At 41.6% G+C, this 15,224-nt stretch overlaps 1 protein-coding gene across 2 annotated transcripts in view; it reads right to left on the reverse strand.

Moving 5' to 3' along the window:
• FAM13C (family with sequence similarity 13 member C) overlaps window positions 1-15,224 on the reverse strand; it is a 284,231-nt gene that overhangs the window by 247,167 nt on the left and 21,840 nt on the right. For both annotated transcript variants that reach the window (XM_066600788.1, XM_066600787.1), the window contains exon 5: window positions 14,316-14,436. In XM_066600788.1, coding sequence (XP_066456885.1) covers window positions 14,316-14,436 — 121 coding nt within the window. The remainder of the gene's footprint in view (window positions 1-14,315; window positions 14,437-15,224) is intronic.

Below are 15,224 nucleotides of genomic sequence, written 5' to 3' on the forward strand. Positions count from 1 at the left end.
GATGTGTAAGTTACATGCAGAGCTTGACAGCGCTTGTGATGTCAGTTACCGGCTCTTAACTCCGCCTCTGATCAAATGATAGTGATGACATCACAGGTCCTTTATCCTCCTTGTGCACTAAATGAGGGATTATGGGTGGACTATATCCCTCACAAACCCCCGTGGCCTCAGTTGCTATGGATACAGCAGTACTAAGTCTGGCAGTTTGTAGCTGCACACCTGTGTGGAGACTCCAATAAACGACACCTGACAAATGTACATATACAAAGCTGGCAGTGGATACTGACCAACAACATTGAAGCATAGTCCTTCACCGCTATTTTCACATCTCCTGAGTGTCCTATAATGTCATCTCAAGTGCTAATGCCGCTAACACCAATCCAGCATTCATCTAATCATGAACTGTTGTCCAGTGGTGAAACAAACCGTCGCTGTCGTGCAAACATGTCTCCACAGAGGGTGCAATGCCGCCGTGAAGCTAATGCAGCTTACATGATACAGCGACAAGCCACAATGTCACCTCAGCCACCACCTCAAGTTTGTACATCTCGTGCAGCAGATATGCGAAAGCTACAAGCCAACATGTCTCCTCAGCGAGCTGCTGAAGTTCGTAAAACATATGCGAAAGCTACGACCCAACATGTCTCCTCAGCGAGCTGCCGAAGTTTGTAAATCACATGCAGCTCATATGCTACATAGCAGAGCTGTGTGTGTGTAACAGGCCAGAAACACTGTTACTATAATTTCCTAATAATTACTAATAACAAGTAAAATAGGGCAAGTTTTTTCTCGCGAATAGTAATAACACGCAGGAATCCCAATAGGGAATACTGATAACGAGGAGAGTGTTATAAAGGACTTTTATGGTTCGTAGAGCTTAAACAAATGGGTGTGATTTTATCTCATTATGCAGCTGTGAAAATCAGTGTGAAAAATCAATTTCAATGGTTTCGTTTGCACTATTGGGATTCTCGCACGTTAATACTGTACTGAGAAATTATAGGATTTAGTTATTGCGGAGTGGAAGATAGATAGAGCAGGATCTATCTTCCAGTTTTTGTTTTTTTTAAACTTGCATGCACTAGTGTGGAGTTTGAATAGTTCGAAAAAAACACAGTTCATGCGCTAATACATTCCATATTAGTGCATGTGCACATGTGTTTTTGCCCTTAGGAGAGCTGTAAACTAGAACAATATAGGAAGGGAAGTAAAAGGCGAGGTAAAAATATACAGCTAATTAATACATTTGAGAACCTTGTTATTAGAAGTGGAAAGAAAGAACAAAGACAAAAAAATCAGAAGGCAAGTAGAGGAGCAAGAGACACCGATCACAAACTAAAATGTTTACACAAATGCACAGAGCATGGGAAACAAACAAGGAGAATTGGAGCTCCTAACACAGGAAGAGAAATATGATGTCATAGGCATCACAGAAACTTGGTGCAATTATACACATAATTGGAATGCAAGGCTTGAAGAAACAGGCCTAAAAAGGGGGGAGGAGGTGTTGTATGCTAGGAAAACATTCATCTCCACAGAGATTCATTGTAGGCATTTACTATAGGCCGCCTGGACAAGCAGAAGATATTGATGAACTCTTTCTACATCAGATGGCCAAGCTCTCAAAAAAGCATGACATAGTGATCATGGGAGATTTTAACTATCCAGATATTTGTTGGGAATCTCTCTCCAATAAAAGTAATGGATCCAACAAATTCTTATCCGCTCTGCTGACAACTTTATCTTCCAAAAGGTAGAAGAGAGAACAAGGGGATCTGCTGTCTGGGACCTAATTCTTACCAACATGGAGGGAATGGTTGAGGAAGTAACAGTGGCTGGAACCTTAGGAGGCAGTGATCATGCTATCCTTGAATTTTGGACCCGATGACCCTGGAGGTCCCTTCCAACTCTAACATTCTATGATTCTATGATAAATGCTGCGGAAATTCCATAGCATGTGCATTACCAGCCATGCGACTTTGTAGTGCAACGAAATCGCAATATCGTCGTAAAGAGATGCAGTAATATTGCTCAGAAATTGTGGGAACACAGCTGCGATATCGCTGTCGCTCATGTAAAAGAGGCCTAAAGCCCATTAGTGAGGTCAGTAAAAAGGCATATTGCAGTCTTTAATGGGTTAACAATGACTTTTTTATGCTTTTGTACAGTGCTGATCAGATTTCAATTTAACGTTTTCCTCCCTAGACTACCCCTGCAAAGGTAGATGAGTGATATAGGTAGAGGAGTTGTATATTTGGTCGAATTTTTTTCTTTGTTGAACATTTGATTTTTATTGAAAATTTGATACAAAACATATATATTGTATAACTTGAATATAAGTAAAAAGAGAAAATAAAAATATATACAGGAAGAACTTGTGGATCAGGTCATGCCGTTTTATATGGTTTGGCCCAGCTTATTCTCTGCAGGCCTATTTAAAAAAAAAAAAAAAAACTAAAAAAAGAGCTAGCCATGACCAATCAAGACTATATTATATCTCCTCTGTGATCTCATTAGTGTGCTGGTTGTATGCCTAAATGAGTTGTGACCCCAGGGACTAAGATAAATGTTTTGAAATGCTGCGGAGGACATTAATGTCGGGGAAGAAGCCATTTATTTTATGATAATTGCTCCTTGTGATGGATCTGATCTTACTGACTAATATAGTACACATTGTGTCACCACTTCTATGGGAGAGCAGCATCAAGGAATGCCAGGGAAGAATACATTAGCTAGAAAGCACTTTACAAACTAACTGCAGTATTTGCAGCTCCTGAAACGCAGGTATATACACGGAGCAGAATGAGTTATTAATTCAATGCAACACGAATCCCATTGACCAGGTCCTGAGTCACAGATAGGCATCAATGGTAATGATCCCTTTGCTCAGCCCAAATTACCCTAATTTTTATGTTGCCCATTTTAGCACACTGTATGTGTGGAGTAATTAGGTCAGGGGCAATCACTAAAGTAAAGTTAGGTAAAACCCTCAATATTAGTTATTCTCTATGAAGTGATAATCTTTTGGCCACTTGCCACGTTTTGTGTGCCAGGATATGTGACACCGACACAATGTTCATAATGAAGCTTTATTGCTTATTTAAAATACTGAAGAAGGGGAATATATTATTGGCTGTACGCCAGAAAACTGGGGTACAAAAGTCACAAATTCTTCTGAAAGCTTCATTTACACAAAACCTAGAGCTTCAGCGCTGCAAGTAAGCCACCATAATTGTTCTTACTTCTCCAGGGAAGAATAAACACAAAGAGAACATAAAAACTCTCTATATATATGCTGTTCTTGGTCAGATTTGAACCTAGAACTCCAACACTGCAAAGTTAACAACTGAACCACCCTGCATGTTCTTCCTTCTCTGAAAGAGGAGGTGAAGAAGGAGAAACACAAAGCCCATTTTGGACTTTGTTGTCCTTAGTCAGATTTGAACCTAGTACACCAGCACTGCAACGCAACAGTGCTAATCACCGAGCCACTATATTTATTCTTCTGCCTCCCTCCGTAGTGGCTAGTATTGTTTCCTTGTAACGCTAGGATTCTAGTGTCACGTCTGACTATGGACAACATCTGCCTGAGGTTTTTATGTTCTCTTTGTGGTTAGCCTTCTTTTTCTACTCCTTCTGCTCTTCCTCCTATGGAGAAAAAATTAGAAATGAAAAGTGTGGTGGCTCAGTGGCTAGCACTGCTGCCTTTCAGTGCTTGAGTTCGAGGTTCAAATCTGTTAAAAGACAACAGCTATATGGAGTTTTTGTGATTTCTTATGTTTATTCTTCTCCTTCTGCTTTGGCAGAGAAAGAACAAATGCTGTGGATCTGTTGTTTGCACTGCTGTCTTAGGAATTAAGAAGAAGTTTGGTGGCTCTGTTTTAGCACTGCTGCCTTGCAGTCGGGCAACATCTGTATGGAGATTTGCAAAGTCCATATATATGTTGTATTTGATGACCCCCGGTACTGCAAGACAACAGTGCTAATAACTGAGCCACCACACTTCCTCTACTCCAGAGGAGAAGAAGAATAATAAGCACAAAGAAAACTTAAAAACGCCATATCAACGTTGTCCTTATACAGATTTGAACTTAGAACCCCATGACTGCAAGGCAGCAGTGCTAAAAACTGAGCCAGCACACTTTTTCCTAAATTTTTTCCAGAGTAGGGGAAGAAAAAGAAGAGACACCATCATCATTATCATCATCATGCAATTTAGGGCGTTTTGGAGGCCAAATTAGTGAATCAGATTTTTTTACTCTCATTGACTTTAACGGGAATTAGGATCACGTTGTCCCAATTATTTTTTGAAAATCAGGCCGATCAATCCTGACCCAATTATTCCAATAATCGGTCATCACTGGTTAACACGTCAGGACCACAATTTGACATTAATATTCTGTTCTTAAAGTGGCATACACAAAGTTTTACATAAAAGGGTGAACCTGATGTTTGGCCACCTTACAAGTTTGTAACATATTGTTTAGGGGCTTTGCCTTAGCTGTATGTGATGCCCCTGTGCTACAATGTATGCATGTCATACGCCATAATAGTGGGCGTATTTTTGATGCTTTTTACCGGCTACTGCCCTGGGCAAGGTGAGTGTATATGATTAATAAACCAGAGGGCACGTCTAGCCCCGCAGGATGGTGTCTGCGGAGGTATAAGAAGTGATATGTAAGTGTTGGTTGTATTCCCCACATAGATGAAGTTCGGAGGGTGGATGTGGTTCGTAATTGTGTTCTGCAACAGAAGCCCTATGATGTGTCCCGAGGGAATGGCTGGATGCAACTTCAGAGAGTTTTCCAAGGATATTTCCTGGAGCCTCTTGTTCAGCGGTAGAGAGTGCCTGGACAGTCGGGACCATTGTAGCTATGGTAGTTCCAGTCCTATTGCATTGCTGAAGTCAGAGAGAGCCTTACACTGAAGAGACTGTGAGTGCTACTCAATGTGAACTGTTGAGAATGTCCATAGTGTAAAAAAAGCCTGCAGGGATTGAGAAACTAGCTGCTTGGGAGAGCAGACAACACGCCAAATACCTGCAAGTTTGGTCACCCTGGCTGTCTTATGGGAAAAACAGCAGATGTTGTGCAGAGATAGCCCCATCCTGCAGATTACACGGCCTACCTGAGGCTCAAGGGTGATGGACCTGGCATCCAATAATAAGCTTGACACCTATTCAGGGGGGACACTCGGCTCACTGGGGTCTCCCACTGACTCGGACCAAAGAACTTTTTCCTTTTAAAATCTGGGTGCGAGGTTTAGCCTCCCGCCCAGTTACAGTATCTCCAAACACAAAAGTCGCAACCACACTATGTTTATAGTTGTTGATAACAAATAATTGTTGATAATTTATGGTGAAGATACGCCGTTTTATAATCTCCATTCTTCCAAACAGATTGAAAGTATAAGGATATTTGCCAGGCTGGAAGAAGATACTAATTACTATGTTACAATTGTAAGTTCTACAGAAGGTGTATTTAAGCTGGCAAAAGCTCTTATTTCTTATTGTTTTAATAATTGACACTATTTCATGCCATAATTGGAAACAATGTAACCGTTTTCTCCCACTTTCCCCTTCCCCAATTACAAATAAGGATTTGTAAAAAAAAAACAAAAAAAAACCCTGCAGGATAGGTAAAGCGACTGAGACTATAAAGCGATTGTGTATACAAAGCATCTGGGAATATTTAGTGACTGAATAGCAACAGTATTGTAACCAGCACAAGCGATGAAGCTGAGAATGACAGAAGTACCAAAGAAAGTATTGATATGTATAGAGACTGTGTTGGTATAAAAAGTTTGCTGCATAGTTGAGAGAGTGCAAAGCTTCTGCAAAGACCTGCAAGCCGATACAGTGTCGCCAAGGTTCCAGTCTGTATCATTAAGTGTTCCAGATTATGTTACCAAAGTATTGGAAACTGTATGGCAACGCTGAAACCCTTAAGCCATCTGAAGCGTACCATTGACTCCCATATACTACTTAAAGTGGCCGTATTGTTAATTACTTTGTGTAACTGTACCACTATTCAGTTTTCTAATACTCCTGCACGGTGACAACCAGGAAACCATTCTTCCTAGTGCTCAGTGACTCTGACAGCTCCCTGCCAGTCCGTAACACCATGGAACCAACAAGTATACAAGCAATGGGCGACGCATTCCGAGGTAATGACAAAGGATAGAACATGCTGCGTGGAAAAAATTGCTTGTGTGCATTATTTCTTTCCAAAGAATCAATTTCAGATTTGTGCTGCTTGTGAGGATGTAGATGATGTGAGACATGAAGTTTGTTGTAGACGCTATGGTGATGATGAGTGTGAGGCATGGTGTGTACTGGTACATCCTAAGTATATGCATCTTATATTTCAATGTGAATATTTACTGCTCCACTCTGTGGGTTGGTTGCATAATTGCAAGCATCAGAAGTGAAGGTCCTTCGGTGCACTGGCCAGCCACGAGTCACTTGGCAAATAGCAAACAACAATGGCAACAAAGACAATTCTTCTGTCAGAGTACATTCACATGTCGCTGATTTGCTACAGATTTTGTTCTGGATTTTGGAGCAGATTTGCAACAGATTTCCCTCTTTTAATCTGAATTTGATGGAAAGGGTGATATCTGCCGCAGATCTGCACCAACATCTTTGACAAAATGTGAAAGAGCGTAAATATACCCTAGATGATACATGTCAAACACAAGGTCCACTAGCCAAATCCGGCCCACCAGCTAATTCTGTATAGTCCACTGGTCATGCAGCAAACCCATGCGGCATTCCACTCACTCAGCCTACAGGTCCGGTCTGGTGGTGGCAGTTTAGTCTGACCGCTAACCTCTCTGCCCCGCTGTCTGTGTGTGCCGTCCTGTACGCAGCGCGGGTGACGATGGGAGAGGTTAGTAGTCATAGACTGCACTGTCACCTCCAGACAGGACCTACAGGCTGAGTGAGTGGAATGCCTGTTGGGATGCCGTCTGACCAGAAGCCAATTAGTACTGGAACTACTATGGGGGGGAAGGGGGGGGAATCACTAATTACTACTTGGGCCATTACTACTGGTTCCACCTATTTAGGGAATACTTACTACTAGGACCATTATGGGGGAGGGGGTGGGGTCGCAGTTGCTACTGGCGCCCCTTTGGGGGTCACTATTATTACTAAGGCCACTATAAGAATCACTATTATTACTAAGGCCACTATGGAAGTCACTATTATTACTTAGGCCACAATGGGGGACACTATTACTACTGCAGCCACTATGGAGGTCACTATGAGGGCTCGTTCACTGCAGCATCGACTGAAAAATTAAAAAGTTATGGCTCTTGGAATGCGATGATGAAAAAAACTGAAAAACTAGTTGGCCATTAAGGTGCAAACAGTCTGGGTCACTAAGGGTTAATATTTCAAACTTTATACACACAACAGCAGCAACATGACAAGCAGATGACATCATAGACATCTAGTGATGTCACAATTGGTGCAGATGTTTAAAGTTCTAATGCTGAACCACCTTGTGTCATTTCAGCCTGACATCCTGAAGAGGACAAGTCCACGTATGCAACTCCTCGCTTAGTGCTGAGGCCTCGTCACACATCGTATAGCTGAGAAAGGGTGTACATCTGGGGGTTGGGCCATTAGGTTGTAAGCTCTTAGGAGCAGAGTTTCTACTGTATAGTATTAGTCTGTAAGCTCTTAGGAGCAGAGTTTCTATTGTACACTAGATTGTAAGCTCTTAGGAGCAGGTTGTATAATATGTCGCTTTCTTTACAGGATCCTGAGCTTATAATATACAGATACAGCAATATGCAGCAGGACAGATTAGATCCGGGGTGATATCCGATCGCCACATCTGGGGTCAGGAAGGAATTTTTTTTCCCCTGATGACTTTCCGGGGGTTTTCTTCGCCTTCCTCTGGATCTCGGGGGCCAGGGATTCTCATCTCAGAACAATGGTGTGAACAGGTGCAGCAAGTTCTGTGGTCTCCACCGGGCTGACATTAGAGTCTCTGAGAGCCTTCAGTTATTTATTAAAGGGCCGGTAATGTTTTATTACAATGTTGCGTATTGCTATTTCAATAAAGACATTAAAATTGTACATATTGTGATGTTTGTTTTTTATCCGCTCGTCTTACATGCTGGTCATAATGAGAGCGATTGCTGCCGATCAGTGTTCCAGAAGTACAAATAGACTTATCCTGCATACATAAAGACGTGTATCATCTCCTAAGGACATGGTGGCAGCTGCTGCGGGACAGAAACTCTGGTGGACTCCATATACTAGTCCCCTACTTGGGAACGTTCGAGTTACGAATTTCGCAAGATACGAACTATCTGTCCTGCACAGTATGATGTAATGCTATGGCACAGTATGATGTAATGCTATGGCACAGTATGGTGTAATGCTATGGCATTACAACATACTGTGCAGGGACCGGGCAGGTTCTATCAAGCCTGATAGAAGTCTGTCCGGTCAGATTGCGGTTGCTAGGCAGCCGGGGACCTCCTGAAAGGCCCTAGGGCTGTCTATGCAGAGCGCCTATCAAGCCGTGCGCTTGATGGGCACTCTGTATAGGCAGCCCTGGGGCCTTTCAGGAGGTCCCCGGCTGCCTAGCAACCACACAGCGTCCCGCGATCTCATCGTGGGACGCTGTACGGGCCCCCTGAATGTCGGGTGCCAGCTGTGTCTTACAGTGGGCACCCGGCGGCAGCAGTTCCGACGAGCCGCGCCGCTCGTCAGAACTATTAACACTTTAAATACCGCTGTCAGAGCGGTATTTAAAGTATTAACAGTTCTGACAAGCGGCGCGACTCGTCGGAACTGCAGCCACTGGGTGCCCACTGTAAGACACAGCCGGCACCCGACGTTGTATGGAGCGGGATCCACCCGCGATCCCGCTCCATACTACCATTTCTTCGACTTGCGAACTGGTTCCTGGAACGGAACCTGTTCACAAGTAGGAGAGTAACTGTACAGAGAGCAGAGAACATATCACTCCACCCATAATGGCAAATCCTGTCTTAAGTTACATTACAAGTGTTATGGGGTTTAGTCTCTATACTAGGGGGCACTAACATTGTGTGTCCTCAAGTCTACACAACATACTACCTGATAGCTGAAGGTTGGGACAGGAAGAGTAACTGAGTACAGAAGACGAAGAGGTCTTGTATGAAAACAGGAAACAGACTGACGAGGTATCATTCAAATGTGCTTTCTGTGTTTCTGCCATGAGCCGCAGAGCTGCGATCCATTGTGGATGCATCCTGTGGCTATGAGGAAATGTTGCGTGGGGCAGAGTGTTAAGGTAGCAGAATGCAGTCTTAAGCTCTCGCTCTGAAGGTTGCGGGTTCGATCCCCACATGCTTCTGTTACGTCCGCTGGGTGCATTTTTTTTCAGGACTTTGACTGCAGCGATTTAGAAAAAAAAAAGATTTCCAAAAAAAAGGGGTTTTATTGCAGAAAAGTGGAAAAAAATCACTATTATTACTAAGACCACTATGGAAGTCACTATTATTACTGAGGCCACAATGGGGGACACTATTACTACTGCAGCCACTATGGAGGCTCGATAACACAGGTGTAAGCCCATTTCAGTTGTGCAACCGAAAATCACTTAGACCTGTATTTGTCAGCCGCTTTAGCATGTTTTTGTGTGCACAAATGCACTGTGTATTTGCTGACAATGAAGATGAGAGTGTATAGAGGGGCAAACAATCATATTGCAATCATTGGTCCCATGTCTTGTTTGCATCAGTCCATGTTAAGAAGGGCCTTCGACTCAAGCAGTGATCATATCATTGATCGGCACTCGGCATTAGCCCATGTACAATGACCTTTAGAGGTCCATTTATCTACGCACCATCTGCCACTGTGCGCCCAGAAATACCTGGCAGGAGGGCATGTGGGACGACGGGTGACTCTGCACTTCTCAGAAAGGAATCTCCTCACCCTATTAAAATATAGTTGTGACACAGTTGGCTAAGAATATTTGAAGTGTTTGAAAGTTTAAGGCTTAAAAAAGATGTCTATTTTTCCCTCCTGCCGGAGCTCGAGTCTCTGTGATCAGGAATCAGCATTTTTTCCTTGAAGTTAATGCTCCATTTATTATAATTATTTCGGTCCTAACAAGCAACTGCTCATGTTTCAGTTTATCCAGCTTGTCTAAAGCCGCACTGACTCAGCGGACCCAGAAATAGCTGGATGATACGTTTGGTAAAGGACAACATTTACCCCTATGTAATATCACTGTCTGATTCTTTTCGTCTTTTTTTTCTTGCTTTATAATGGGCATCATAGGAAAAAGACTCACAACTCTTCAATGTTACTTCTGCAAAAAACTTGTGAAGTTTAAAAAACTTAGACCTGGGCTCATTCGTATAGCCGTACTAGTAATTATTAGGAAATTGTAGTAACAGTGTTTCTGGTGGCACAATGCACCACACAGCTCTGCTACATGCACGTCACACACACAGCTCTGGTACATATATTGTTCATCCCATACAACAGGGATCAGAAGCAGCACAGCACTGGAAATGAAGGACCGGTGATGATGTCACTGTCATGCTGATCATATGACGGTGATGCTCATCCCGAGTAAATGACTTAAATGCTCTGCTCCTGATCACATGCCGATGATGTCATCAAAGGTCCTTCATCGCCAGTGAGGGAGTTACATGCCCCGCCCTGATCACATGATGGTGATATCATCACAGGTCCTGCCTACAAATGTAGTGTCTCTACGTGCCACTGTACAGGCTGTGCATCAAAGAATCTCCACATTGCTTGACTGAAACAATCCCAAGGGCTGCAATAGGGAAACACTATCCTAGCAAAAGTAATTAGATACCTGAGCAAGAATCAAAAGTAGTATATGTTTACATATGTTAATACTTAGTGGGGCTCCTTTGGTCTTAATGACATCAGATACTCTCTGTGCTATACTTTCTACTACCCTTAGCTGGTACTTCCCTCAATTCATCCTGCAAACATCTGGTGAGTTGCTTTTTGGGGTTTGCATTGAACTACCAGCTCTGTTGTCAACATATTGCATTTGTGTTGACCACATCCATGTTGCAGAGCATTCATCTGCTTGGCAGTACCTTCACCTCCAAGGTATCATAATTCTATTTACTTACTACAAGGTTTTTTATCCCGGGCTAATACCCCTTTTACATCTTGAGTTTGCTCCAACACCCCTTTTTTTTCTTCCTATCCATCACAAAAAAAGCATATCTGTAACCAGATGATTGGGGTCCGAACAGAATGACATCATAGAACGTATATGGCCCCTGGGCTACTGATTGAACACCTCTTCTGTACACCATATGGGGTCTTACTCTTATGATGACCAGTATATTAAATGAGGGAAAAGATGCTATATTGTAAAGAATCAGGCAGTGATATTAAATAAGGCCGCTTTCACACCTGCATTCAGATCAGTTGAAGGTTTCCGTCTCTCTGCTCCGATTTTGGAGGAGAGAAACTGAAATAAAACGGGGAAAAAATGGATTAATTTTTTCCCCATTGATTTTAATGGGGTTTCAATGGCCCGCTACATTAACAAAGTCATACATATACGGAAAATGTAAAGTGTGGCTTCACCTTTGTTGGAGTTTTCCTATTTACTGCAGTTATTTGCCCAGAGTTTTACTTTTATTTATTGTTTATATCCTATTGTTTTTATAGCGTCAACATATTCTGTAAAATCTCAGTGATACTTTTAAAGGGGTTGTCAGCCCATTTTGTGACTGATGGTCTATGCTGTGGATAGGCCATCAATAGTTGATGGATGAGGGTCCACTGGACCGTCCATTAGCTGATCATCCAGTCTGCTGTCTGCTGTCTGGTGCAGCAAGCTGGAAGTCGTTGTCATAGGAGGACAGGGGAGTTAGTACTGATGCCAGCTTCAGTTCTATTGAAATAATTGGGAGAGCCGTGCTGCTACGGCACTTCCTGTTTCTGGGCTGGTCAGGAGTGAATGTGACGTTATGACCAGCAAATGCCGGCGCTGACACTCCTTTGTCCACTTATGACAACGTCCGTCCCACTGCACTGGACAGCAGGCCAATGATCAGCTGATGGACTGGAGTTCTGAGCGGCTGACCCCCATCCATTAACTACTGATGACCTATCCAGAGGATAAGTCATCATTCAAAAAATGGGCAAACAACCCCAATAACTTATTATTAGGAAATTAAAATAATCGCAACGTAACTATCTGAATACAAAGGATAGGTGATCCATGTTAGCTGAATGAGAGCCCTATATAGGTATGGGATTAATAGGTTGCAGGAATTATACTATATATTATTCTTTTAAAATAATATCTGGTTCATTTTAGCAACATGCGACAATCTTTTGTTCTTTTTTCTTTTTTTTATACCTCATTGCACAGTATTTGTCATACAAAAGCACAAAATGGAAGCTGCGCCTTATGAGATCTGACTGTGCGCAGTATACAAAAGGTAATACTGACCTCTGATGGAATAAAGCTATAAATACAGTTTGGCAACATTTTCTATTACATTTAGAGCTTCTCAGAGTTGTGTTGAGGAACCGAAGCAGTTGAACTTTGTTTCAAGTTGAACTTTACTAAAAGTTCGGTTTGGCGCAAATCTGAATCTCGGGTGGTTTGTCTCGGTGGATCCACTAAAACTATTTCCATTTCTTCTGCCTCTGCTCCTTCATAAATGTATGCACTATACTGTATAAACAAAGGTGACGATTTTGAGGAACAAACCCACACAAGCTCCATCCAGATGTTGACCATGGTCAGATTGGAACCTGCAAGGCTACAATGCTAATCACTGAGCCACCATGCTGCTTCCTTCTTCTGGAAGGCGGAAGTTAGAAGAAGTACATTGCCTTGCAGTGCTGAGGTCCTAAATTTAGGGACAACATCTGCATGGACTCTGTATGTTCTCCCTGTGTTTGTATGGGTTTACTCCTCATAATAATAAACCCCTCTGTTTATACAGCGCATACATTTATTAAGGAGCAGGTGCAGAAAAAGAAAAACTTCTATGGCTCTTAGACAATTTTATACGCCAGTTTTAGGGGTATTGGCAAAGTTCCAGTTTGGTTAAAACTAATTCGGACTGAGCCAAGCTTTTGCCGAAATTCAGCGGATCGGCTGAACCAAACTTTTCAAAAGTTTGCTCATCATTAACCCAGACCAACTCAAGTTGCTGCTTTAATATTCCATCCTGCTTTGTCTAAGAAATGACTTTAGGGGGAAAATAGATGTAACATGTAGGTCATTTTCAGACCTAAGGCCTATCTTTAAATACTCCATATTAAAACCGCATCATTTTTGTCCAATGACCTCATAAACATCCACAGTTCCGCCATAGACAGTCATAAAGACAGAAACAGTATAGTGTTTTCAATGAGTAAAAAAGACATATCTATCTATCCATCTATATATCTATCTCATATCTATCTCATATCTAGCTCATATCTAGGTCATATCTATCTAGCTCATATCTAGCTCATATCTATCTAGCTCATATCTATCTAGCTCAAATCTAGCTCATATCTAGCTCATATCTACCATTTCATATCTAGCTCATATCTATCCATCTCATATCTAGCTCATATCTATCCATCTCATATCTAGCTCATATCTATCTATCTCATATCTAGCTCATATCTATCCATCTCATATCTAGCTCATATCTATCCATCTCATATCTAGCTCATATCTATCTAGCTTATATCTAGCTCATATCTATCTAGCTTATATCTAGCTCATATCTATCTATCTCATATCTAGCTCATATCTATCTAGCTCATATCTAGCTCATATCTATCTATCCCATATCTAGCTCATATCTATCTATCTCATATCCATCTCATATCTATGTATCTCATATCCATCTCATATCTATCTATCTAATATCTATCGCATATCTATCTATCTATCTATCTATCTATCTCATATCTATCTCATATCTATCTATCTAATATCTATCTCATATCTATCTATCTCATATCTATCTATCTCATATCTAGCTCATATTTATCTATCTATCTCATATCTATCTATCTCATATCTATCTATCTCATATCTATCTATCTCATATCTATCTATCTCATATCTAGCTCATATCTCTCATATCTATCTCATATCTATCTATCTATCTATCTATCTCATATCTATCTATCTCATATCTATCTATCTATCTATCTATCTATCTATCTACCTGCTTATCATCAGAGAATCAACAGAATCGACTTGCACTATTAGCAGAATGATATTCTCTATAGAGAATATAATATTTCAGATATCATGTGACAATACGTAAAGGGTATTAATGTGTACCTGCTCGATGTTTTCTTGTTGTGCTCGATCTATAGTTAACGTCTGAAAATTTGTCAAGATATATAATAACAAATCGTTGCACAAATTCTGTTCTTCCTGAAATTTAGGGCTGAATGGGACGCTGAAAAAAATATGAAGACATTATTTCACTATGAGACTATTTCTGCAACTACTGTATTGTATCTTTCCACTACTGCTGAACTGAGGCCTGACCGTCTATCTAAGCTCTACTTCTGCCTCCATTTTGGAGGGATCATCATCCCACCATTCCCCTTACTGAATCTGAAAATTAAGACGGTATATCCCATTAAAATTCTGATGATTTAGATAGTGGCTTAAATTTGTCAGTAGTTCCTCACTGGTCAAAATTCTGGTTGGTTAGTGTTCCTCGAGTCGCTGTATGTGTTTCTAGACGAAACGGGGGAAAATTCTACACTCCCCCTACCTTCAACCCTGTAACATACCCCTCCAACATACAGTCCCATGTAAAATCCACCCTCCTCTACTTTCAGGAGTACACATATGTAGATAAGCTCTGTGCTCAGGGGTGTAGCTACGAGCTCATGGACCCTAATGCAAAAGTTTAAGTTGTTCTCCCGCCACCCAGTGCTACCGACCATCTATAATAGTAGGGCTCACTTCACATGGCATTTCTTTACAGTGAGCTTAACATGGAATCTATGCAGACTCCGCATTAACTCTGCGCCCCATTGCTTCTAATAGGACTCAGTGTAGCAGTGAATGCAGCGGGTATTTCCCCACATGTGGATTTGAAATCTGCATGTGGAAAAAGTAGTAGCCACATCTTACTTCTTGACAAGAACCAGATCCGTGTCGGGGATTCCACATGCAGATTCACCTACTGAAAAGGGATACATTGTGTGCAGATTTGTGGGTATTCAATTCACT

This window comes from Eleutherodactylus coqui, chromosome 4 (genome assembly GCF_035609145.1).
Source record: "Eleutherodactylus coqui strain aEleCoq1 chromosome 4, aEleCoq1.hap1, whole genome shotgun sequence".
In the NCBI taxonomy this organism is placed as follows: Eukaryota; Metazoa; Chordata; class Amphibia; order Anura; family Eleutherodactylidae; genus Eleutherodactylus; species Eleutherodactylus coqui.